Below are 25,088 nucleotides of genomic sequence, written 5' to 3' on the forward strand. Positions count from 1 at the left end.
GCGGCGACGGGTGGGCGCCCGCGACGACTCTGCTTGCGCGCGCACGCATTCGAACTCCTCCGGTGCTGCGCGCGCGACCGTGCGCGGCGTGGATTTCCCTCCTCCCTTTCTGCTCTGTGACGACGGTTGCCATAGTGACGGAAAGTGAACACCCCCCCCCGCTCCAACCGTCACCGGATTTCTTGGCCTCGCGCACCCTCGCCCCCCCCTCTCTCTCGCGCGCTGCGAACGACGCTTCGCGTGTGTGTTTTTGTGAGGGGAAGAAGGAAGGGGAGGAGAGATGAGATGGCGGCCGAGGGGGAGGCGGAGGCAGAAGTGGAGTGGGTGGTAGACAGCATCGCCGGCTTCCTCCGCAGCCCCGCCTGGTCCATCCCCATCGTGGAGTTCGTGGAACAAAAGTGTGAGGGTGAGATGAGGGGCCGGGACAGCGGAGGGGAGGGGCTCTGGGCGAGCGGAGAAGCTCCCTGTATTGCGCCACTGGCTTCTTCCCTCATCGCATAACAGCGAAATCCTCAACGCGTCTTCCCACGGGCTCCCTTCCTCCCTAACCGCGGGTTCTTGCTCAAAAATGGACTTTGCTAATATTTTTCTTTTTACGGTGAATTGCTTTTGCATGTAAAGAAATGCAAGTTAGGGAATGGGAGAGAGCCGCATAAAGAGAATTACCATTATGCATGATTTGTCCAAGGTTTAGTACTTTAAATTCCACTTATTTTAGTATAGACAAAGATCTCAGTTTTTGAACAGTTTGCTTTGCAGAATTTAAAGGGCTTTAAGTTTACATAAGATTGCAGCAATGAATGAATGAATATCACTTCCTGTTGGAATAAATGAACCTTAGAAGTGCTTAAATTTGGCTTGATTGTGATGATGATTATGAGGGAAGAGGTTCAAAGCTTCTTGTGCTTGTAGCAGGTTGTGGTATTGGATGTTGAGCGAAACAGTTCTCGCCATCATATAAGCATATCCCTGTGACACAGCACTTTTAGCAAACAACTTGTGGTGCTGCTTTCCCCACAGTTGGAAAAACCCCATCCATGTATCATGTATAAACTCAGTAAATATGCTGAAAATAATGGTGCACTTTGATTGTCCCTATGATTCAGAGAAAACATGAGCATGCTGATTCTGTACCAGCTTAAAACGTGCCAGACATGCAGCCCTGTTGGAAATGGAGAAAGGAAGCTTCCCATTTCCCTATTCTCTTTTAATACGCAGGATTGCAGCGGCTACTTAGCTGGTTGGCACTATAGACCTGTTCTTCCTTTAGAAATATTAAAAATATTCTGTAGCTAGAAAAAGTACTGCTGTGTGGCGTGTAGCTGTCAGTGTTGGATAGTGGTCATGGTACCACTAGTGACAAGTTAGCTTTTTTTCAGTGCTAAAGTTTAACTATTGACATTCAGGAATGCAAATTTAGCCATTTAAAAGCAATTCCCACCCTTTCCATTTAATAGTTTTTAAAATATATTTTTTTGGTAGGCCGTAGGTTCCTAGTATCCAGAACTATCATGTAAGACAGGTCCATAGCACAGTAGTAGAGCATGTGCTATGGACCTGTCTTACATGAATGTGTGTGTGTGTTAAGTGTTGTGAAGTCGCTCCTGATTCATGGTGATCCTATAAATCAATGTCCTCCAAAACAGCCTATCGTTAACAGCCTTGCTCAGGTCTTGCAAACTGAGGGCCGTGACTTCCTTGATTTAGTCAAGCCATCATGTTCGGCCTTCCTCTTTTCCTGCTGCCTTCAACTTTTCCTAGCATTATTGTCTTTTCCAGTGACTCTTGTCTTCTCATAATGCAGGGGTGGGGAACCTTTTTTCTGCCAAGGGCCATTTGGATATTTATAACATCATTCGCGGGCCATACAAAAATCAACTCAGAACTCGCCCCCACACATTCTGGCCCTGCCCCCTTTAACCCCTCCATTGTTGCCACCTCCACCCCAGCCTTCTTGTAGTACAGAGGGAATACGTTTCTCCACGGCCTGGGTAGGAAAGGGTTAACACAGTTTCTTGGCCGGTCCTAGCAGCTCCATAGCTAACGACTCTTCTGCAAGGGGGAAAGAAGATCCCTTTTCTCGGCAAAACAAACTCGAATCTGCCTTGAATAGAGGCTATTCCTGTCCGCGGGAGGGGGCAGATTGCCAGTCTTAGATCCTTCTGAGCTAGAGATCTACCAGGACCCACAAAGGGCCAGACCAAATGATTTCGCGGGCCTTATACGGCCCCCGGGCCTGACGTTCCCCACCCCTGTCATAATGTGACCAAGGTATGATAACCTCAGTTTAGTCATTTTAGCTTCTAGTGACTGTTCAGGCTTTATTTGATCTAGAACCCACTGATTTGTTGTTGTTTTTTGTCGGTCCATGGTAGCTGTAACACTCTCTTCCAACACTACATTTCAAAAGAATCTACTTTGTTCCTGTCAGCTTTCACACCCGTACATAGTAATAGGGAATACTATGGCATGAATTAACTTGATCTTGGTTGCCAGTGACTCAGCCTTACACTTAAGAATCTTTTCTAGCTCCTTCATGGTTGCCATTCCCAGAAAGCCCCAGGTTTAATACCTGCTATCTTCAGTTAAAAGGATTTTGGGAAAAACCACTGGCTGCCAATTGGCGTAGACAAGTACTTTGTTAACGCAGTGGTCTGAGTATAAGACAGTGTATTGGAAAGTGTTTTTAAGTACCACCTCTGCTTGGATGCAGTTGATCCAGCTTCACAGCATCAAATTCCTCAGAGTCCCCATAGTCCATGGTATGTGAATTTGCCCTGAATAAAATGTGCCAGTTGTGTGACAAAGAAACATATCCTTTGGTCACAATGATAAAACCATAGAATGTAGTGAAGCTGCTAGGAAATTGGTTAAGTAACATCAGAATTAGGGAGTTTCTTGCTCTGTGTAAGTTTCTTGCTCTGTCATTTCTGTAGTACTTTTTCTCTAACCAAGCATCTTGAAGTATAATGCCTTTGTAAACACAGATTTTGCACCAGAGATAGGTAATATCTGTGCCACTAGTAGTTTGTTTGACTGGACTGTAGTATTTTTGTTGTCTCCATTATAGTTAGAGCATCCTTAGAAAGGTAAAGGATGGGGAGGCAGAGAGAAACTTTTTATCAACGTATGTACAAAAGACACAGAAAGACTTATCTCTTGTAGAATAGCTAGATAATTTGGATTTAGAGAAGATTTGTTTTGGAATATGGATTGTTTTGAAAAAAAGTCTCTGGACTTTTTGGTAGATGCCTCAGGAAAAATCGCTGGAGAGCAGCAGGAAACATTGACATTTTTGGTTAGGTTTTTAGCTACTTTTTTTTAAATTTTGAATACTTCCATTGGAAGAATGTTCTTTGCACCAGCAGTATTTGCCCTCCCATCTCAACTACTTTGTTTTCTGAATGTTTTGCTTAATTAGATCTTCATCAAAGTACTTCTCAAATTTGTATGGGTTGCTATATGTTATGTTTATAAGTACAGTATTTAGCCACTGCTGTAACCAAGGGAGGTAGATCCAATTAGGTTTCTAGGTTGAGAGGATGTTGAAGTTGTGATAACTTTGTAAGGGAAGCCGAATTGTTTGCAGCTTAGGAATGCCTATTCTGTAGGCCGTTCAATTTTGTAGATATTACATTTTGCAATTTAGATAAATTTCATTACATTAGGAGTATAATTTCAGGATCTTTATAGATTCAGAATATTTTAGAAATGACAGAGGAATTCTAAAAAACATTTTCCTGGGGGTAAGCTCCTTTGAATATACTTGTTTAGGATTGTTCTCTGAAGATTTTTGAACTGTTTACATCAGGGGTGGGGAACCTTTCCCCCCCCAAGGGCCATTTGGATATTTATAACATCATTCGCGGGCCATACAAAATTATCAACTTAAAAATTAGCCGACCAGGCTCCAAGCAGGTAGCTGCCCCAGATGACCCCCCCCCATGCGAGCAAGCAGGCAGGCATCCAACCGGTGGCGCACTTGCCCACATAGTGGCACAGGATGGTCTGTTGCACCAGCCGGGTGTAGCCATCTAGCCATACGCCGGAGTTGCTCCTGCTTCGCATGGTCGGGGCCGGATTCTACATCTGGCTCCTGCTACCTCTGCCTGCAGGGGTGAAATGAGGACACACTGGCTAAGAATCCCCCCCCATGAAATCTGGCCCTGCCCCCTTTAACCCCTCTATTGTTGCCACTTCCGCCCCCAGCCCTCTTGTAGTACAGAGGGAATATGTTTCTCCACGGCCAGGGTGGGAAAGGGTCAACACAGTTTCTTGGGCTGTCCTAGCAGCTCCATAGCTAATGACTCTTCTGCAAGGGGGGGGGGAAGGTTCCTTTTCTCAACAAAACAAACTCACATCTGCCTTGAATAGAGGCTGTTCCTGTCTGCGGGAGGGGGCGGATCGCCAGTCTTAGATCCTTCAGAGCTAGAGATGTGCCAGGACCCACGAAGGGCCAGACCAAATGATTTTACGAGCCTTAAATGGCCCCTGGGTCTGACGTTCACCACCCCTGGTCTACATATTAAACAAAGCTTGTTTTACAGTTTTTGATGATGAAGAAGAAAGCAAGTTGTCTTACACTGAGATTCATCAGGAGTATAAAGCTTTGGTGAGTAATATTCACTTTCACCAAATACTTTATAGAAAATAATGCGACTAGTGAACCACTATGGATGAGCTATTGCTGGCTCAGGTTTTTGAAAAGAATGATGGAAATTTTTCTTGAGCACCAGTGTGCTTGACTTATTGCTGTTGTGCTATGTCAGAGAATCCATATCTTGTTACTTTGTGCTGAGTGTTTAGAGTCGGCGCTAGATGTTAAAGCAGTTGCATGAGTGCCATCTAAAGCAGCAACCCACATATTCATGTGCTTTTTTACCCAGTACTGTCAAGCATTAGAAAAAGCATTAGAAAAAGGTTGATGTGATGTCACTGCACTCCAGGTTTTCCATCTCCTGCAAGCAATAATGAAGCGCATTCAGCGACATGCAGTGCAGTCGTATATTTTATATCATTGGACGTTACTGTGGAAGGGGGAGAAAGAGATGTGAGCTTGTCTTCAGCCACCACATGACCCTTATAATGTCTAGGTTGGCTTATCTGGACTTAGGTGAAAAATAGTAATCATTTATTTATTATCCACATGCTATACTATTTATCACTGTAGGTTGAAAGGTTGCTAGACTCTTACCTTAAGGAAGTTGGAATTAATGAAGAGAAATTTCAAGAAGCTTGTGTGTCTCCTCTTGCCAAAACTCGGACCTCACAGGTAAGTCTTTCAACATAGTTAATTACTTTCCTGGAAATATCTTTATTTACATTGTTTATACCCTGCCTTTCTCTCCATTGGGGAACCAAAGCAGCTTACATCGTTCTCCTCTCTTCCATTTTAAACTCACATCAGCACTGTGAGGTAGGTTATGCTGCGAGCATGTTTCTGGTCCAAGGTCACAAAACCTTCCAAGGAAGAGTGGGGATTCAAACTTGGGTCTTCCAGATCCTATTCTGATACATTAACAACTACACCATAATGACTTTATAGCTGAGTTTCATTTCATAGGATTTTTAATTTGCACAAAATGTATTTTTTTTAAACACACAAAGGGGTTTAACGCACGGCCAATTTGTCTCGCCTTTGTGCCTTAAAAGTAGCGAATCCCCGTGGTCCACACGCACGACCGTCCAAGGGCTGCGCATCGGACCCATCTTAGTCGCGAATTAAGGCAAAAAAACCCGGTTAAGCAATCCCTGGTTTCTAGCGATCTTTTCGGTGCTAAACCGCTACTTTTTTTTATTTTGCCACATTACTGGAACGCTGACGTGCGTGTAATGACTCGACTAGCTCGCTACTAATGCCCCTTACCGGTCTCCTCCGTCCCGCCCCCTTTCCTGCGCGAGCAATTGGTTGAGATGATGGTATACCGGAACGCTGGTGTTCCAAGAAAAAAAAGGGGAGAATCGCCCTTTGATTGGATAACTCCTCAGCCAATCCTTGGGCGATGTCACTCCCCTGCTATCCCACATTGCGAACTATCCCACATTATATGGTTGGTTCAAACGCATGGGGAGCCTCCAGCAGCTACTTGTTTAAGACTTATAGTGGGATGGGCTGGCGTCATGCGTTTGATTATCCAGTCTTAAATATTGTGGGATTAAAATATTGTGAGATAACAGAGGAGCGAACCAAGAAGCCCTTAACTGGAGGAGGGGTCCAACTGCTAATACCACCATCCTGTGGTAGAATTCCAAAGTGCCCCCACAGGTTCTGCTTTAGGTGATTTTTGGGGAGACCTTTGAACTAGGGGCAAAATTTCTGTGCATTTTATCAGAAGCAGGTTTCAGAAGCTGGAGTCTCAGATGAGCTGTTTGCACTGCCTAGGGTAGAGGACAGCTGTGCAGGAGGTAGAACCACAATTGAATTATTTGGATGACTTTGCTGAATGCAATAAAATCCACCACCACCTTTTTTATTTTATTATTATTATTTTTGCACACAGGCCATTTTACAGCCAGTATTGGCAGCAGAAGACTTCAGATTGTTTAAAGAAATGATGGTCCAGAAAAATATTGAAATGCAGTTGCAGGCCATAAGAATAATTCAGGAAAGAAATGGTAAGAAATAGGCAGTAAAAACTCCTCTTATCTCTTTTCTTTACTTTGACCATACCTGACTTCAGTTTTTCTATGGCACCAGTGGGCTCAATGAGCGATGGGTGCAATATGAAGAAGAAAAATACTGGCAAGAGGCCAGGAGAGGCAACAATGAGACATGGAAAGAGGGGACTGTGACAGACAGCCTCTAGTTCTGCCCTCCAGGCATCCCAACAAATCTCTGCCTTCAGGGGGAGTAGGCAAATACTAAGTGCCATCAACCAGTGAAAGGCTGTGGAACCTGGGGTGAGGGGTGGGGAGTTAAGTGGAGGGAAGGTATCTCATTGCTTCAGGCAGGGCTTGGGGAAGAAACAGGGAAAACTACCAGGAGAATAATTAGGCTTCACTCAGGGAAGAAAAAGAACTCAAACATCTATAGTATAGGTACGTAGGGCTCAGGGGACAATAAAGGCAGGAATACAACAGGCATCCTGTGTTACCTTGGGGAAATAGTGGGTTAGTGACTTGTGAGGGGAGTGAGAAAATATCCCAAGAGACAAGCTAACCCTATTTCAATAGGCCAAGGTTCTTGGGTTTGAGAAGTTTTAAAAAAATCATTATTTCCCTCTTTCTGACAGAAACACACTTCTCAGTTTAGTAAAGGTGTGGGATATTGAAACTGTTTTAAAGCAGAGTTCTGCTGTCCCTTGCTGTAATAACCAGTAACTTGTTACATTCATTGTCTTAGTGACCAAACCACTAAGCATTGAGCCCTTCTAAAGAGACAAACTTTTGTATATTTGTGTGTTGTGGAATGAAGGTATTGGGGTGAATGATGCCAGGAGAGGGGCAAGTAATATAAATTACCTCAGATTCCTGTTCTATCTCCCCAGGCTTCTTCTGTAAATACCAGTATGTGATCCAGTACAGTTATTTGTTAACATTGCCTTACTAACCACTCGCAACCCATGCCATAATTAAAATCAGCTGGGCCACTACTACTGGAAGGTGTTATGGGGTAGGTGTGGAGCTAAGAAAGCATAGGCAAAACACAGAGGTGCAAGAGGGCAGAAACAAAGGTTATTTCTTGTGTTTGTCCATTGGGATTTCTGCTAGCTGATACACCCCTTACATTACACTAATTTGGATAGGGCCTGTAGCAAGCATTAGAAATGAAATTGCTTCCAAAAATGCTGTTCAGGATTCTCTGAAATGTTGGCCCAGGTTTGACAGGCATATTTTGAAATGGAGAACAACTCCCACTTCATCTTTAGAAACTGTATGCCGTATGTTCCTTAATTTTAACAGGTGTGCTACCTGACTGCTTAACAGATGGGTCTGATGCGTACACTGAAATTGAAGAAGAAGAAATGAAAATACTGAGGGAGGTTCTTAGGTAAGAAGATATTTTCTGCCTATGGATTTTGTTTGCTCTGGATTCCTCCCATGAATGTGCATACTGACATGATGACAAGGGCTTGGTAGAGCCTATGGCTAACATTAGAAGGGGCATTTACCAGAATCCTATTCACTGACATATGCCAGAACATTATGATGTTACAGGCAGTGAATGCCACAGGCAGTGAAAAATTCAGTCTCACATTTGAAGTGGGCATTGTTGGGTCTGTCATTTCGCAGACCAGTTAGTTTAACTCTGTGTTTGAGGGAGAGAAGTTTGTGAAATTCCCCAGGGGTATGGGATAGCCCACAGTTCAGGATTAGGTGGAAGCCTAGCTGCTCCACAAGAAGCTGGCAAGTTTATACTTCAGAGAATAATTTTGTTTCTATAAGATCTGAACACATTAAGCTACCTTATACTGAATCAGACCCTTGGTCCGTCAAAGTCAGTATTGTCTACTCAGACCAGCAGCGGCTCTCCAGGGTCTCAGGCAGAGGTCTTTCACATCACCTACTTGCCTAGTCCCTTTAACTGGAGATGCCAGGGATTGAACCTGGGACCTTCTGCATGCCAAGCAGATGCTCTACCTGTGAGCCACAGCCCCTCAAAGTGGAACCTCTGACATACCATGTTATCTCTTTCATCTATGAATTTACAGTTGGGAGGTCTCTGGGGAGCATAACTGTTGAGAATTTTGTGTTTTGTGTGAGCAAGTTGTTTAAGAAAAATGTCACACACATGAACATTGCATTTTGCTTTGTTTTTGATTTTTCAGGAAATCAAAGGAAGAATATGATCTAGAGCAAGAAAGGAAAAGAACTAAAGAAGTATGTTGAGATTCAGTTTAACACATCTATTTTTAAAATTTTATTTACACCATATATCTCTCCTTTCTCCCCCATGGGGACCTAAAGTGGCTTGTGTCTTTCTCCTCTTTTCCGTTTTATTCTCACAACAACTCTGTGTAGCAGGTTAAGCTGAGAGTATGTGACTGGCTCAATGCTTCCATGGCATTATGGGGATTTGAACCTGGGCCTCCCAGATCCTAGTCCAACACTCTAACCACTACATCACACTGGCACCACACCGGCACCACATCTACCATGTGGATGTGGTGAAGCTATTACTAATAATAACTTCTCTTTAGAACTTTGTTCTGTCAGAGTTTCAGTCATTCATATGTGCCTATTAGGCTTTACTGACTTAATAAAAGGCCTGAAATAGAATGTGGCTGTAGTTGTTGAAGCAATATCTACAGGAGTATTCCAGCTCTGTGTTATTGTTAATTTGTATTCTCTAAGCATATTTTAATGATTATATCACATCAATGGATTGTAGAAAAGTACTTGTTTTCTGCTGATAGAAGAACACTTCTGTGGTGAGGGGCAGCATTTTTACTGGCTCCCCCTCCTGCTACAGACCCCCACATAGCTTATCTTTATACTCTCCTGTTTTTCTTTGTTCCCTTAAATGTTAAGCCACATGATAAAGTGAGATCATCCAGTGGTGCACAGGATAAAGTGAGATCATCCAGTGGTGCACAGGATAAAGTGAGATCATCCAGTGGGGCACAGGATAAAGTGAGATCATTCAGTGGGGCACAGGATAAAGTGAGATCATCCAGTGGGGCACAGGATAAAGTGAGATCATCTGATGCTGCACACAAATATACAGGACAGCTGTGTGAAAGTGCGGGAGCTAAAGAACCTGTTCAACATGCTCCCAAACTCCTATCTGGTATGTCTACAAGTTTTTAACTTATAAGTATTTAAAAATATACAGCATATTGCTATTTGTTGTAGGACAAAAAACACTTTTGATATTTCAGCTGGTAGAAAACACAAAGCATGGCTTCTATGAAAAATGCAGAGCAAAAGGGGGAGGAGGAGTTCATTTTGGTTATTGGCTAAGGCTGTTCAGACCATAACAATTGGTCAGATTCTGAGCATGAACAAAGCCCACCTGCCCACTCATCCAAAGAGAAATGTAATGGGGTGTATCTTTATGCCACCTTAACCCCTGTCCCTGGTTGTGGTTGTTTTGGATGCTGTAGGGGAAGTGGGAGAGGAGAAGAAAAAACTCGGGGTCAGATAGAGGTAGTGGAGACATTTCTGACCCAGATGGCCCCAACTCAGGTATTGGAAACCAAAACTTTCACAGTATCCTTCATGACTTTATCCAACTCTCATTATATACCCAGTATTCGTCCAAATAAAATTATTCCAGAACTTTGTGTTCAATAGCTAAATACTTTCTTTTAATCTAAGTCTCCTAGCTGTTGTGATCTAGACAGATAGTTTCAGATCTTGAAGAGGTGAGCTCAAGTCCCCCTTCTGCCTTGAACTTGGGGTGTGTCATTTAGGAATATTTAAGAGCCTGACATTCATAACAGTAAAATGGGAGGGGGGAAAACAGTGTGCTCTTTCATAGTATTGTTGGGAGAGCCAGGGAAGTTAAATAATTTTGCAAGTAGGAAACGGGGAGGGGAAGCAATTTTAATTATTTTTAATTAAAAACATCCCAGGCATAAATGTTCGAGATCTTTGGGTTGGATTGAGTATTTGTTTTCCACCAGCAGAAGGGCACTTGACAGCTGGAGTGATTTATTTATTTAGGATGATTGACCACACCTGTTACAGACTTCCACATTATGCCTAGAGCTATTCGGGGGATTCCCCTGAAGGCCAGTGGAGGCTGTGGGAAAAGGGAGGCAGGAATGTTCAGTTGTGTGAGTAAAGTTAAACCCTTTAATCTATACTTGTAGGATATAACACCATTTCTCTCAATGAAAATTCAGGTCTTGAGGCAAAAAACAAAGAAATTTCTACCCGAGAACTGCCCTCTGCCAAACTGAAGAAAGAGAGTCAGAAAAAAGCAATTGGGAATGGTTCTGAATGTGTCACAAAGCAAGCAGGGACTGAAGGGCAAGTAAGTTGAACATTCTATTTTAAAATATAGACCATATATAATTACCAGTGCAATTCTATGCAGAGTTTCTCCAGTCTAAGCTCATTGTGGGCTTAGATTGGAATAACTGCATAGGATCGCACTGATAAGATATTTGAACTAATGTTTAAAGCTAGAGAATAATTTTTGATTACTTTTTGTATTTTGTTTATTGTAATTGTGTATAGATGCGTAGTAGAACCTAGTGGTAATTTTCTATCAGTAGGACGGTTTTCTTGTTTGTTTTTTGTCAGCCCCCCCACCCCGTGGACTCCCAGTCCCGTCCCATCCTCCCCATCTGATTCTGAGGGTTCCTTGTCACCCAGCAGCAGCATTTCAACGAGCTCAGTGGGCCAGCAGGGGGAGGCAGGAAAGTTCCATTCCACTGATGCAAATATCTCTCATTAGCAGAAAATTCCTGTAGGGTCCAACCTATTTATTTTCATAGGAATGGTTAATGTGAGAATGCCATTTCCTTCTCCCAGTGCACTGGCAAATTAATCACTTTCTGTGTTCCTCCAATGACATGGAAACAATATTTCTTAGCATTATATGCCTCCAGTGGTCCAGCAGACTTTGCTGTGGAACAGCCTGAGAATGTATCATTCTGGCCAGAAATAAGAGAAGAAGTTAGGGAAATCATCAGGGGGATGGAAACAGGTAAATCACCTGGACTGGGCCTAGTTCCACGCAAATTTTTCCTGTCAAATCTTGACTGGTGGTGCGATCTTTAGTGTCATTATCAGACAGGTCTAATCCCTAATATATGGAAAATATAATATATAGAAAAGGGCAATAATTGTCCCTATCCATAAGAAAGGGGACAAAAACAACCTGAGTAACTATCGGCCTATTCGTCTACTGTCCATATTTGGCAAACTACATGCCTCTGTCCTACTATGTCACTTACTTGATTGGATTTCCCTAGAGAACATTATTGGTCCAGAGCAGGCAGGCTTCATTCAAGGACAATCAACTATCGATCACTGTATGTTATTATACCACTTGGCTAAGAAATATATGGCTGTTACAAAAAGGTGCCTTTATGTGGCCTTCATAGATCTGCAAACAGCCTTTGATTCAGTCCCAAGGAAGTGTCTATAGGAAAAACTAGGGAGGACCATGATTGATCAGAGACTCTTGTGGCGAATGCAAAGGCTCTATGAACCCTCGGCTGCCCAGGTTCGCTGTAGTTCTGAAGGGCACCTGTCCAATTCCTTTTCTTTACAGAAGGGGGTAAGACAGGGATGTCCGTTTGCTCCCATTTTGTTCAATCTTTATATCAATGACATGGCCCTTAGACTAAATAACCAATACTTCCATCCTCCTATATTGGCACAAACTCTTATTTCAATCCTACTGTATGCTGATGACACACTGTTACTTTCTCTAACCCCAGTGGGTCCACACCAACTTCTGACCTCCTTCGCAGATTACTGCTGCGCAGAGAGCCTGATTATTAACTATAGTAAATCTAAAGTGATGCAGTTTTCTAGGTCCTTACATCAGCAGAGATATCTTTGGCTTATTAACGGTAATCCTATTGAACAGGTCACCCAGTTAAAATATATTGGGGTTTATTTTCAGTCCAATATGCTCTGGACAACCTATATTAGAACACCATGGACCAAAGCCCTTACTTCCATAAAGGCAATAATCCATTTTTTCTATTCTAAAGGCGGTTTGGATGTATAACTAGAACCATATCTACCCAGAAGTGCCCAGAAATTCTCAAGAAAAAGAAATTACTATGAAACATAATTTCATTCTAAAGTTTACACGGATAGTCATGAGCAAAAATGTTAAGAAAATATTGCTACAGCTTAGAGACAGCACATGCTGCAAGTGTGGAATTCTGTTAATTCTCCTTCCAAGAATGTAGGAATAATATTGATAATGCGGTCTGATGTTCTCCTGTGGTAGAATAGGTCAGATTCAATTACACAAGACAGACTTGAGTTGAATAAGGAAACTGATCTCATACACTTGTGTTCAGAAGATCTAGGATAAGCTTAAAATTAAACATGATGTGTCCTGCCAGCTTTGCTCTCCTAGCTTGTATATGAAAGTTGCTAAGAAAAGGACCAAGCAATGTGTATGAATAAAGGTGAGGAAGCATGGCTGTAGTGTAAATTTCCTTCCTATAATTATGAATCAAGATGTTTAGTTTGAGACACCAAACTATTTTCTTTTGTTATGTATGGCCCTCATTTGGCAAACTTAAAAATCCTCCAGGGTGAAACTTATCTTCAGATAGGATTTAATAGCAGATTTATTGTGGCATAAACTTTTGTGGACTAGAATCCACTCCAATGGAAGCATGAAGTGTGTCCTTGATTGGCTGATACTTATACGTGGTATAGAGGGGCAAAATAAATGGTGGGGTCAAAAGGCAGTGATATATATAATGTACAGTCTATGACATTTCTGTGAAAACTCAAATGTGCAGAAAATAGCAATAACCATTCACAGCAGCCACAGGTGGTCACCCAGTCTTGCTAGTTTTGCTAAACCAAACATCTTTGTTGTGAAAGGAACCCTTAATCACAACTGAGCCTTAATTAGATAGTGTCAGGTATCCTGACAAATTTTGACTAGTAGTTTCATGCTGATGTCTCCTTTTCTTCTGTTCTTCTGTTGAATAACTACTTTCAAATCATCAACTGTGTGTCCTGGGAGACTGAAATGGTCTCCTGTTGGTTTTGAAACAATGACCTTTTGGGGGGTAAAAGGTTTGTGTCCATTTGTTCTTTTGCATAGAGATTGATCTGTCTGTGCTAGCCAGACAGCATAAGCTCATATAATAATTGCATTATGCTGGAGTATAAGCAGGTGACTGTCCCTGATGGTATGGCTGATGTTACTAGGGTCTGTAATAGTATGGCCTGAATGGCTGTTGAGACATAACTCTTGTTATGTAGCCTGTTGTGGCTGGTAAGTAACTGGGACAGACCTACCACCCAAATGGTCTGTGAGAGAAAAGTGTCATTGTACGGGAAATGATATATTTAAGTTGTTTTAATGGGGACCTGTACGTGATACGTAGCCTGTCTCGTTTTGGGGCTTGTTCTATAGTAGGCTATTCCTAGACACTAACCAGGCATTCATTATCAGTCTATTTTGTCACTTCACTGGAGCTAGTTTTAAGTATTCTTATTTTAAGTCCTTGTCTCAGGAATTGGAATGAATATAGTTGTATTTTTAGGATTAGCTATAGGCAGTGGATGTGTGATATGCCCTGGGCAGTGACCAAAAGCATGTAGGTATGTTTAACAGTCAGTAGGTTTCTGGTATAAGGCAGTAATAATGCTTGTCATGTAGCTGCCCATTGGTCTACAAAAGGAAAGCTGGTGTGGGGTCTGGTCCAGGTTTAAGTTGATGATGGGGTGAAAGTTGTTGAAACTCTAGTACATTTTCTCAGGGTCTTCATTTCTGTGGGTCCAAATAATGTTATCAGTGTATCTCTAATAAAAGAGGTTATTTGGGAATGGCAACTAAAGCACTGCTCTGTATCACCCATGAATGTGTTGACATACTGAGGACCGATGCGAATATTATTTATTTAGAATATTTTAATACCCATAGTACCCATGGCAGTGCAAGATACAAGCTGTTCCCCAGCTTGAAGTAGTTGTGAACGAGAAAGAAGTTGCAGCACTTGGGGATCAGGTGTGCTAACTCGTAGCCCATCCTTGTAGAGGATGCTGGTGTGGTATAGGGCTCTATATTCATGGTTGCTGAGATAACTTTACATTTTAAAGCAGACATTTTAGGTGTATGCTTCAAAGAAAATATGAGCAATGAACATGCGTCATAATCATGAGAGAACCAATGAGGTTATAGATATTCAACGAAAAGTTTGTGTGTGTTAAGTGACGTCAAGTCGCTTCTGACTCATGGCAACCCTATGAATCAGTGTCCTTCAAAATGTCCTATCAATCACAGCCTTGCTCAGGTCTTGCAAACTGAAGACTGTGGCTTCCTTTTCCAAATCTCCTTCAGAGACACAGCATCTCCTAGAGAGGCGCTGACTCCAAATAGAGTAGTATTTTATTTTAGGTGGGGTCACCTGTTCTTTGGACATTTTCAACAAGGAGCCAGGAATGGTTGTGGCTTTGACTGTATATGCAGTGGGAGACATAGGTTTGCTGTTGCACAAAGTGTGAATAGCCCTTAGTCTAGGATTATAATGGAAATGGTGTTGGTAGGGTGGCATTTTTTTAGTAGTGGGAGTGCCCCCTAAATTAATAAGGCATGGAGAAAAATCAAGTGATGAGTGGATATGAATGCATTGGTCAAGGGTGTTTGTAACTCCAAAAACTACAGTGATTGATACTGTTAGGGAAAAGGTGACTATGGCAGATGTGCACAGGATGACCTGGTAGACAAGTCTGTGTTGCTTCTGCACCAAAAAAGTCTGGGTTTTGACCAGAATGTCTTAAACTGCATTATTTCTCTCCTGTTTTGCTGTTTTATTCTTGGGAATGTTCAACAAAAGGAGTTGAACTAACAATTTTTAACCCCCCTCCCCAAATATTCCACAAATCTTTAGCTATCAAAGTGATAGAAAATACACTTGAGAAACAATATACTAAGCGTGCCTTTTATATTCTTTCAGAATTTACCAGAACTTGAAGCACATGAGCTGAGGGAGCGAGAGGAATACCTAAAGCAGAAGCGAGATGCACTGATGGCTTTGAAGAAAGATTCAAAAATTAATTTGGTACCACAAAATACAGATCAGAAAGAAGAGTTGTTACCTTCCAAGGAGGTGAAGAATGAATATGCCATTTGGTTAGCGTTAATAGGTCCTGTTTAAAAAAACTGTTTACATTAAAAATATGGGCCCTGAACTGTGGTCTGGGGTACAGATAGAATCATGATATTTTGAACTGTGCTGTTTGGCAGAACAGGAAAATTTGGTATTGGAGGAAGGGACTAAATCCAGTGACCTGTTCTGCTTCCCAGTTTATCAGCACTGAAGTGATTTAACTGGGCCTATGTACTGTGTTTCCACAGTCAGATAGGGATTATTTGGGGAAGGCGGCTACCGCTTGTATGACTCCTAACTGATCAAGGTGATGTATTTATTTACTTCATTAATATCCCACCTTCCTCCCCAGTGGGAATCCAAAGTGGCTTACATAACTCTCCTCCATTTTATCCTCACAATAACCCTGTAAGGTAGGTTAGGCTGAGTGTGTGTGACAGGCCCAACGTCACCCAGCAACCTTCTTTGGCAGAGTGGGGACAGAAACTGGAACAAAAGCCTTTTTCAACATTCCTAATGTGATTTACCACAGTACAACTGTTATATACTGCTAAACTATACTAAGGAAAGTTACTCCAGTCTAAGCCCATTAATTTCAATGGGCTTAGACTGGAGTAACTCTCCTTAGGAATGCGCTGTAAATAAACTAAAGTACTACCGGTACATAGAGAATGGAAAAAGCTAACAGTGATCAAAGGTCCCTCCCATTCACGTAGCAAAGGGATTGCCAGATGAATGGTGTTGTGGCCCTCCTGTGTCTGTCTCAGGCAGCAGCAATTAAGATTACTTCCATGCATTCATAGTGTTTTGCATATTTTTGAAATCCTTTGTATTCTTTCCCCCATAGTATAGAAGGGAGATGGAGGTTGGGAGGATAGTGGTTTGCTAAAGGACACTGAGTAAGTTTCTGGCCTGTACGTTTCACAGTGTGGGTTATCATAATACACCCAAGTCCTCGAGAGGGACTTTGAGCCTTGTTCCTTATCCTCACAGGCACAGGACAGTCTGATAAAGCAGGGGTGGGGAACCTTTTTTCTGCCAAGGGCCATTTGAATATTTAGAACATCATTCGCGGGCCATACAAAATTATCAACTTAAACATTAGCCTACTATATTTATTCAAACATTCAGCCAAGAGGCACGACCAGAGACAGCTCCGAGTATCTGCCACATAGAGCGACTCGCTTTTGAGCTCTGCCTTTCCCAGCTGGGCCTGAGAGATTCAGGCAGGGCAGTAAACACAAGACACAGTTTGTTGGGTGGTCCTAGCAGCTCCATAGCTAACGACTCTTCTTCAAGGGGGGAAAAAGGTTCCCTTTCTCAGCAAGACAAACTCACATCCGCCTTGAATAGAGGCTATTCCTGTCCGCGGGAGGGGGTGGATCGCTGGTCTTAGATCCTTCTGAGCGAGAGATGTGCCAGGACCCACGAAGGGCCAGACCAAATGATTTCGCGGGCCTTATACGGCCCCCGAAATCTAAGTGTACATTAGAACCAATGTACACTTTTTCTTCTGTCAGAATATATTGGCTGTTTATGTTAAATGTGACCATTACTGTAGTCCTCACTGATTAAAATGAGCATGGTGAAACCTCACAACTTTCTAGAATGCATAAGTGATTTTGCCACATACATGAGCACATACTTGACTTTTTGATTAAACCTGTACTGGCAAAAGGAGAAATTATGCTGGGGGTAGAAAAATATTGGTCACAGACATGTAAATGTAACTAGTATTAACTGCTATAATTCAAGACATCTTTTATCAGATTTATTTTGAAATTGGTTTGATGGTACTCTGTACCCAGTTTCAAAGTTGTGGAACAAACATTGATTTGATGAAGTGAATTTTCATTCTGTATGAAGTACTGGAAAACATACTTCATAAATGGCCCCTTAGACCCCACCTCCCAGATTTCTCATTCTCATATAATGAAGACAATTCTCATAGTTCATTCAGTACAAGGCATGTTCATGTGAAAACATTATTTCTCTTAGAGGCTGTAGTGCAACTCTAGGGTCAGCTTTCTGTTGCATCTTTCCAATGGAACAGATTCAAACTGGTGGTAGGATATGCAAATCTACCAGTAACAGGATGCTACACATACTAGTTCTTTGTATCTATACCTGAAAAACATCAGATCAGACAGGTAGAGTTGTAATTGTGCCAGGAGTGGATATAATTTTGTGCCACATACATGCACCTCAATGGCAAACCTGGACTACCTCTGTATGTTGTGTAAATACCCCAACGTGACATATTCACCTTAAACTCAAGCTGTTGGTGTAATACTACTCTAGCATTAAACTCTATACAAGAAATTTCATATTGGTAAACTATGACTGAGGGAGCCATAAGTATTTGCACATTAAATGTTTTCATTTTTGTTCTAGGGACTGTCCGAAGAAGAACAGCAGAGGGCATTAAAGAAGAAAAGAGTTCTTGCCGCAAAGCTTAAAGAAGAAGTTATTAACAAACGATAATCTAGGGAAGTTGCTTGAAGAGTCAAGGATAAGGATTACCTTTAGAATATATTTAACCATGAACTGAATTGTTTGTTTTCAAACACTGTATACATTAATTTGATTTTATATTGCAAAAGCAGTAATTTTCTTCATTAAGTTTTAATTAGATTAAACATTATATTAAGCACCCTGTTTAGATACATAGGATTTCAAATACCGTATATATTGCTGAATGTGGACATTATGGTATATGCTCAGTTGAATGTGAGTTTTTTTAAGTAAGAACTTGTCATAACTTGTAACAGCTTAGCATTAAAATGGTTAAACTCAAGTTTCAATTTTGGAAGCTCATAAACTCAACAGAGAAAATATGCTGGGGTTTTACACAAACTGAATACCTATTATGTCTAAGGAATTTCATGCCTTTCAGTTAAACCCAGTATATGATATATATTTGTACACTAACAAGCACCACTTGTGTGTTCATTGTGTGTCCTGCCCATACTACCATGAGCTGCAGCTGGTCCTGGGTTCCCACACCACTTACACTTCACAGAAAAGTTTATAGGTGACAGCTAGTGGCTTGTATTGAACCTGGACTGTCTGCAGAAAGGAAGCAATATGCAGCTCTTGCTTAGTGCCTGACAGTAGCTAGGCTGTGTTTTGTACCAGCTGGAAATTCCAAGTTGTCTTCAAGGGCAGACCCATGTAGACTGCATTGAAGGGAAGAGTTGGTTTTTATACTCCAGTTCTCTACCTCTAAGGAGTCTCAAAGCGGCTTACAACCTTCCCTCCCACCCCCTAACAGGTACCTTATGAGAGAGTTCAGAGAGAACTGTGACTAGGCCCAAGGCCACCGAGCAGGCTTCATGTGGAGTGGGGACTCAAGTCTGGTTCTCCAGATTAGAGTCTGCCGCTCTTTAACAACTACACCATGCTGGCGCCCAAGTAGTTAGCAGTGGAACAGCCAGATTTGAGCTCAGTAGCACCTTAGAGACCAGCAAGATTATTAGGGAATGAACTTTTTCCAAGAGTAAAAGCATCTGATGAAGGGAGCTTTGACTCTTGAAAGCTCATACCCTGAAAATCTTATTGGTCTCTAAGGTGCTACTAGACTCAAATCTAGCTGTAACCAGTATGGATCACTAACAAGATGATTATATTTTTGTGTGGTTTCAGTGAGTCTGCCATTACCAAAATACCTTTTATGTTGTTAGGCTCAGTAGCAATTACAGCAAGGATATGAATGTGGCTTATTCATAATCCAGAGCTTCTAAGATGTCAGTAGTGTTCCACTGTTTCAGAGAAACCAAAAGGCTTTTAAGTTTTCAATGCAGTAAGGAAACAGTCAATCCACATTTCATGTAACTTTTTATTAAAATAGTATTTAACTGAGACATGTTGGCAGGTGTAATCTTCTTAAAAAATCAGTTGAGGGGCCCCAGGCATTTGAAATGTGGGCTGTCCTGCGGCAAAACACAACCAAGCAAATAAACTGGAGAGTTGGGAGGGGTAAAGGGAATGTGCATCTGAAGCAGACTGTATTACTTGAAAGGGAGGAGCTTTGTCATCCATATCATTAAAGATTCCTGAAGTGTTCAGACGTTGGTTGACATGTCACCTATTGTTTACATCACTTTATTTTTAAAAAACCCAGAATTTTTTGATAGAAGTGACTTGTGAGCTGATCGTGTGGTTTTAAAGCTCCTAACAGTCTTTGAAACAAAATGGAATAAGAATCCAAATGTTTGGAGATTCTGTTTGTAGTGACTCATTAAAAAGGTTAAGGAACAGACCAGGAGAATTTCAGTCTGATGGGAAATGGTACATGCTGTTCTCCCTGGGCTTCCTCAGAGGTAACCACAGAGTTTTGGAGGAAATACCACCTGTAATAAGTGGAGATCAAGTCTATAGCAATAACACTGTTGAACCAGCTACATTGTTTTCCTGGTCACTTCCCCAACAAGTAAATCTCAGTTGAAAGAATGAGGAAGCCCCATTTGTGGTTGCCTGGAGCCCCCAGAGGGCAAAAAGATATATCCTTCAGGCCATATTGTCAGTCATCACAATTCACTGAATCAAATCTAGGAGCATCCTTTGCTTGGCTAGATTTGGTTCAGTGGCATAGAATGATTAAATTGTACAAATAACTATCTCATTAAAATCCTCTAAAATGGCCACATTTCAAAATCTTAATTAACTTACCATTTACAACAAACCAAACAAAACCAATAATTATGGAATTACAGGGTCACATTTTAATTCCTGAATTTTACAGTTCAGCATTAATATCACCACATGTATACAAATGGTGTAAAACAAGTACAGTGGTTTTTTTCCAATACAAAATAAACTTCTGTTTTATGGAAAAACTATACTTCATATCTACACAGACAGCCCATCTTTTGCAAACAATAGCTAAAATTAAAATTAACTACAAAAATCTCCAAAACAGGGAAACTGTCAGTAACTGTTCCAGGAGAAATGGACCCATAAACACATTACAAGAGTGACTGATAATGGTGGATTACCGCTGGTTTCACAGTTTGTATCACTCTTGACACAATTTGTAGTTTGGGGAATTTCTTCTCTCTTCTGCATGATCTCAGATCATATATGGCCAAACTAACATTAAAATATTTACAGTTCACTTGCTCTGAAAATAAAAATGCTTGCCTCCATCAATTTTACCTAATGTACTTTTGAAATTTGCTTTAAATACATGGAATGTGTTGAGCAGCTGCCTCTGTACCATACCTCAAGGTGCTGCATGTTGTCTTTGCCTCTAAAATCACTGTTGGTCAAGTGACTGCCACTAAATTCAGCAGTGTTCAGAACCTTCCGGCAGCATTTCACAGCATTCTCGCTCCTTGCGCTCATGAGAAATGCAGATGGCCCAAGGAAAACCTTTTCCAAAGCTAGCAGGGAGTGATTCAATTCAGCTGGGTTTCCATCGAACACTATTACTAGTTGCAACACAGATGCCCTTTCAAGTACAAGGATTTATTGATGGTTTCAAGAGGTTTTTTGAAAACAGATGATCCTTGGTATTGTTTTTTCCGGATAGCTTCTTAACTTCTAATCATCCACCATTTTGAATCCAGTTTCTTTTCTCCTCCCAAAAGATGGCGTTTTAGTGGGGGGGGGGGGAAATCATTTTGCCACTCAACATGCATTATGTAGCGGGGTGTTACCTCTCTAATTTGGCTGCCTGTGCAAATAGTGGTCCCCAATGTCTGAATTCATTTTTATGGAAAGAGAATCATTTTAAAGAGGCAATTGCTAAAAAAAACACAATGGACAGCACCATTACGAAGTTATGTTACTAGATCTGCAACTGAAGCCTTACAATTTTCTTCTAGCTTGGATACAAACTGGGGAACCCCTGCAATATCAACAAGTTACTTTTCCCATCCCCATCCCCTCTTAGAACCCAAGGCGTCCTTTTTTTTTCTTGCTGCAACCAGATGCTGATTACTCACCCACCATTTCAGTTTAATTTTTAACTGCTTGAATGGCAGACTGATTTACTAGAAAGAGATTAGGCTCTTTGGAAGTCTGGTATTCTCAGAACTAAACCCTTCTAGTAGAGTTTCTTTTGCTACTCCTTGTATTCTCTTGTATTTTCCAGGGAGAAAGCTTTCCGAGTCAGACTATTTAGCTCAAACAGTCACAGCGTTTAAGCACCCACAATTAAGAGTCTGTTTCAATATTTAAGAGCCAAGACGAGGTCTTTTTCTTGGAGATGTTTCCTCTTCTTCATCTTCCTCCTCATCATCTGGGTAATCCACAAGACCAACTAAACTTCCCTGCCAAACGTAAGGAAAAGGCCACATTTGAAAAGAATTCCCCAAACTGCTGTGAAGATACCGTTAATCCTGAAAATAATGGGCAAAATTAAGAACCTCACAACCCAGTGCCATGCTTAGTATAGTTGCGTTCTGTAGAAGAGGAGTAGGGATGCATATTTAACAAATCAAGAACTGAAAATCCAGAACAGATTTCAAAGCATTGACTATTTCAAGTTCTATTTCTTCACCTGATAAGACAAATATGGGGCAAATATCTGTGTCATAATTCAGAGACCATGGTTTAGACATCATCTCACCTTATCCATGCCAATGGTATGTTATTTTACAGATACAGGTGACTAGTGGAGGCTAGGACTATCAATAACTATTGTCCATGACAGCTATGGGGAACCTTCATGGCCCAAGACAGTATATTTCTGAACATCAGCTGTCTGGGACAAACAATGGGGGAAGGTGGTTCTTATGTTTAGGGAAAACAATGTCAAGAGATCTCTATCAAATGTGTGCATACGTCCCAGCTGCCATAATTTCTAGAGTCCTACATGTGAAATGGATAGTGTCTAAACCAACTCAGGAACTGTTATGGAACCATGGAGTAAAAATTTCATGGGTCAAGATATGCTGTGCTCAAAGTGTGTCTGAAGAAAAACCACATATATTAACCACAATCATTCCTCCTAGGAACATGATGGTCTGGCTACTCAACTGTACACAGACACCTGTCATATATACTCAGTGGTCAAGACAGTCCAATAAGCAGAAGCTGCCAAATCATAGATTATGAAATTGTTTCATAAAGATCATAAAATGCTGAAACTATCTAAACCCCAACATTGAGGCCAGTGTATTTCCTTTATACTGCATGGACAATACCCACATTGGGGAAGTATATTTTAAATGCTTTATCCTGCATGACCTTACTAGAAATTCAACCAACTGATAAAATACAGCACTGAAATAAAAACACCATGGGCTAAAAAATTCTACTATCAGAATTCAGCAAGCCATCTCAACACAATGGCCAGCCCAGTAAGTTAAGTTCTACTTTATGTTTTATATTTCCCAGAAGTTCAACTTTGGCCAATTTCAAATATTAACTCTACAAAGTTATTACAGAGAAATTCCCCCCACGTAACCCCCTGTCTGAATGTCCAGCAGAGTTTTCCCACCATGTCATCAACATGGTTCTTATCTGCAAACCTGCTCATGTATCAGCTCACCTTTGTGGCTGTGACTGCTGCAGTCAAGTTGGCATTCTTTGAAGAGGAACCATTTGAGCTTGCTGGTGATGTTTGAGCTGCTACAGATTTACTGTTTGTACTATTGGCTCCATTAGTTGCACTGGCAGAGTGGGCAAAGGTGAATTTGAAGCCGCCTGCCGATGTCCTTTTGGGGAGATTCTCTTTGTCTTCACTCTCTTTTGCTAATGGAAAAACAATTTTGATGTTCAGTATAGTTGTTGAGAATCTAAAAAACCCTGGACCCATACAACATAGCAAATAACTAGCATTTTAGCCTGTTTTTTGTGTGTGGTAAACTGTCACTTTGCCTTGTCACCAGAAGTTTGTTGCAATTCATACACGGTAACTTCACAAAACTTATTTTCCCCATGTTGGGCATAACAAAGCCTCACTTCAGATGGCACCACTGCAGTGCCCCCCCATTCCCGGGAGAAGTGCCATCTGTATGAACTGGCAGTTCCACACAAAGACAACAGGACCATTGCAACTTGTGCAGATTGCAGTGTCTTGCAAAACTGCCATCAGGATTACACAATTTGGGATACTGTTTTGGTCAGGAAATAGATGAGTTTCAAACCTGGCACTGAGTGAGGGATGGGGATGAAGACTGCAAAAAAGGACTGAAAACTAACCTAAGAGCCCTCACTCCCCCCTCCAGGAAATTATCCTTACTAAAATCCCATTTCTAGCTTGGTTGAACCTGCCCACAATGCTTTCCTGTTTTCTCTCTGCAACCCAGATGGAAAGAAATTAATTTCTTGAGATTTTAACACAATAATAAGTAAGGTTAAGGTTTCTCTATTGTGTTCTGTAGCAGAGAGCTGCTAGAAGGCTGCTCTCCCGTTCAAGGTAGGAAACAGAACTGATCACAAGGGGGCGTTTACCCTCAGAGGTCAGAAAAATTTAAATATTTGATTCCTGCCTCCCGAGATAAGAGGAAAAGGATACACCCATAATGAAGATGCCCTTCGTCCCTCTGAGCAGAAGAAGCCTTCACGGTAAGTAGCCAAGGCTCTTTCTCCAATGCCAATGGCTATGTTGAATCTCACATTTTGCAAATATGTGGAAGAGGTCTAGTTTACAAAAAGTATCTTAGTAAAATACCTTTTTTTGTTTCCATAAACTTCTCATAGCTATCAGGAAAATCATCCTCAGACTTTGATTTCTCTACAGGGGGTATAACAGCTTCACTCTCCTCCTCCTCCTCTTCATTGAACCACATTTCTTCGTCCTCCTCCAAGGCTCTTGCATCTCTGCGGAACCGGTTGCTACGCAGTATAGATGGGACACTGCAAGAGACACCATTTTATGATGAGTTACAACCAAAGCAATACCTCAAGGAAAGCGTCAGAAACACTTGGCACTTTAAGAGTCACACCCACGATTTCAAGATATGTACATACCTGTTCAATTTCTGACTTTGCCGGTCTTTCTCTTGCTCATATTTTGTCTTCAGTCCTTTGAATGTCTGAACATATTCAATGGATTCAAGTGCCTTATAAAAGTTTTCAACTATATGCGCAGTAAGTGACTTGATATCTTCCTGTATCAATACAAAAGAAAGTTTATTGCTACCAAGATGGAGAAGATGAGAGGCATCAGTATGAGCTCCTTGCTACAGTTGTTAACTTCCACCCTTTCGATTTGCAATAACAGGGATAAATTAGGCTTGGAACTTGTTTACATAATTTAGGAGCCTCTGCCCTCAGCAATATGTTCTTTGTCTGCACAGACAAGGGATTTCAGGCAATTCAGCACACAGGTTTTGAGTTACCCAGAACAAGGGACAGAATACTTAGGTATGCAGGGAACTTTGCACAACAGGGACAATAACCCTGGTATTGTTTACATGAGCACAT

General features: G+C 41.4%; 2 protein-coding genes across 4 annotated transcripts in view; one reads left to right on the forward strand and one right to left on the reverse strand.

Annotated features, from left to right (window-relative positions):
- Positions 1-253: 253 nt before the first annotated feature.
- Positions 254-18,384, forward strand: CFAP36 (cilia and flagella associated protein 36). Of its 2 annotated transcripts, XM_056852710.1 has the most exons (10): positions 254-406; positions 4,548-4,612; positions 5,171-5,272; positions 6,501-6,615; positions 7,903-7,990; positions 8,769-8,820; positions 9,628-9,730; positions 10,791-10,921; positions 15,558-15,710; positions 18,105-18,384. In XM_056852710.1, exons 1-10 carry the CDS (start codon positions 286-288, stop codon positions 18,192-18,194), a joined length of 1,020 nt encoding a protein of 339 aa, XP_056708688.1. In that variant the 5' UTR covers positions 254-285; the 3' UTR covers positions 18,195-18,384. The 2 variants fall into 2 exon arrangements, with proteins under 2 accessions (XP_056708688.1, XP_056708687.1); XM_056852709.1 differs by lacking the exons at positions 9,628-9,730; positions 10,791-10,921 and having other exon boundaries at positions 18,105-18,383.
- A 3,258-nt stretch (positions 18,385-21,642) lies between these two features.
- The window catches only part of PPP4R3B (protein phosphatase 4 regulatory subunit 3B), a 37,069-nt gene continuing 33,623 nt past the window's right edge, over positions 21,643-25,088 (reverse strand). For both annotated transcript variants that reach the window (XM_056852583.1, XM_056852584.1), the window contains exons 13-16: positions 24,633-24,772; positions 24,334-24,518; positions 23,209-23,411; positions 21,643-21,985 (exon numbers count right to left, since the gene is read on the reverse strand). In XM_056852583.1, coding sequence (XP_056708561.1) covers positions 21,890-21,985; positions 23,209-23,411; positions 24,334-24,518; positions 24,633-24,772 — 624 coding nt within the window. In that variant the 3' untranslated portion in view covers positions 21,643-21,889. The remainder of the gene's footprint in view (positions 21,986-23,208; positions 23,412-24,333; positions 24,519-24,632; positions 24,773-25,088) is intronic.

The sequence above is a fragment of the Euleptes europaea genome, chromosome 7, assembly GCF_029931775.1.
Source record: "Euleptes europaea isolate rEulEur1 chromosome 7, rEulEur1.hap1, whole genome shotgun sequence".
Lineage (NCBI taxonomy): Eukaryota > Metazoa > Chordata > Lepidosauria > Squamata > Sphaerodactylidae > Euleptes > Euleptes europaea.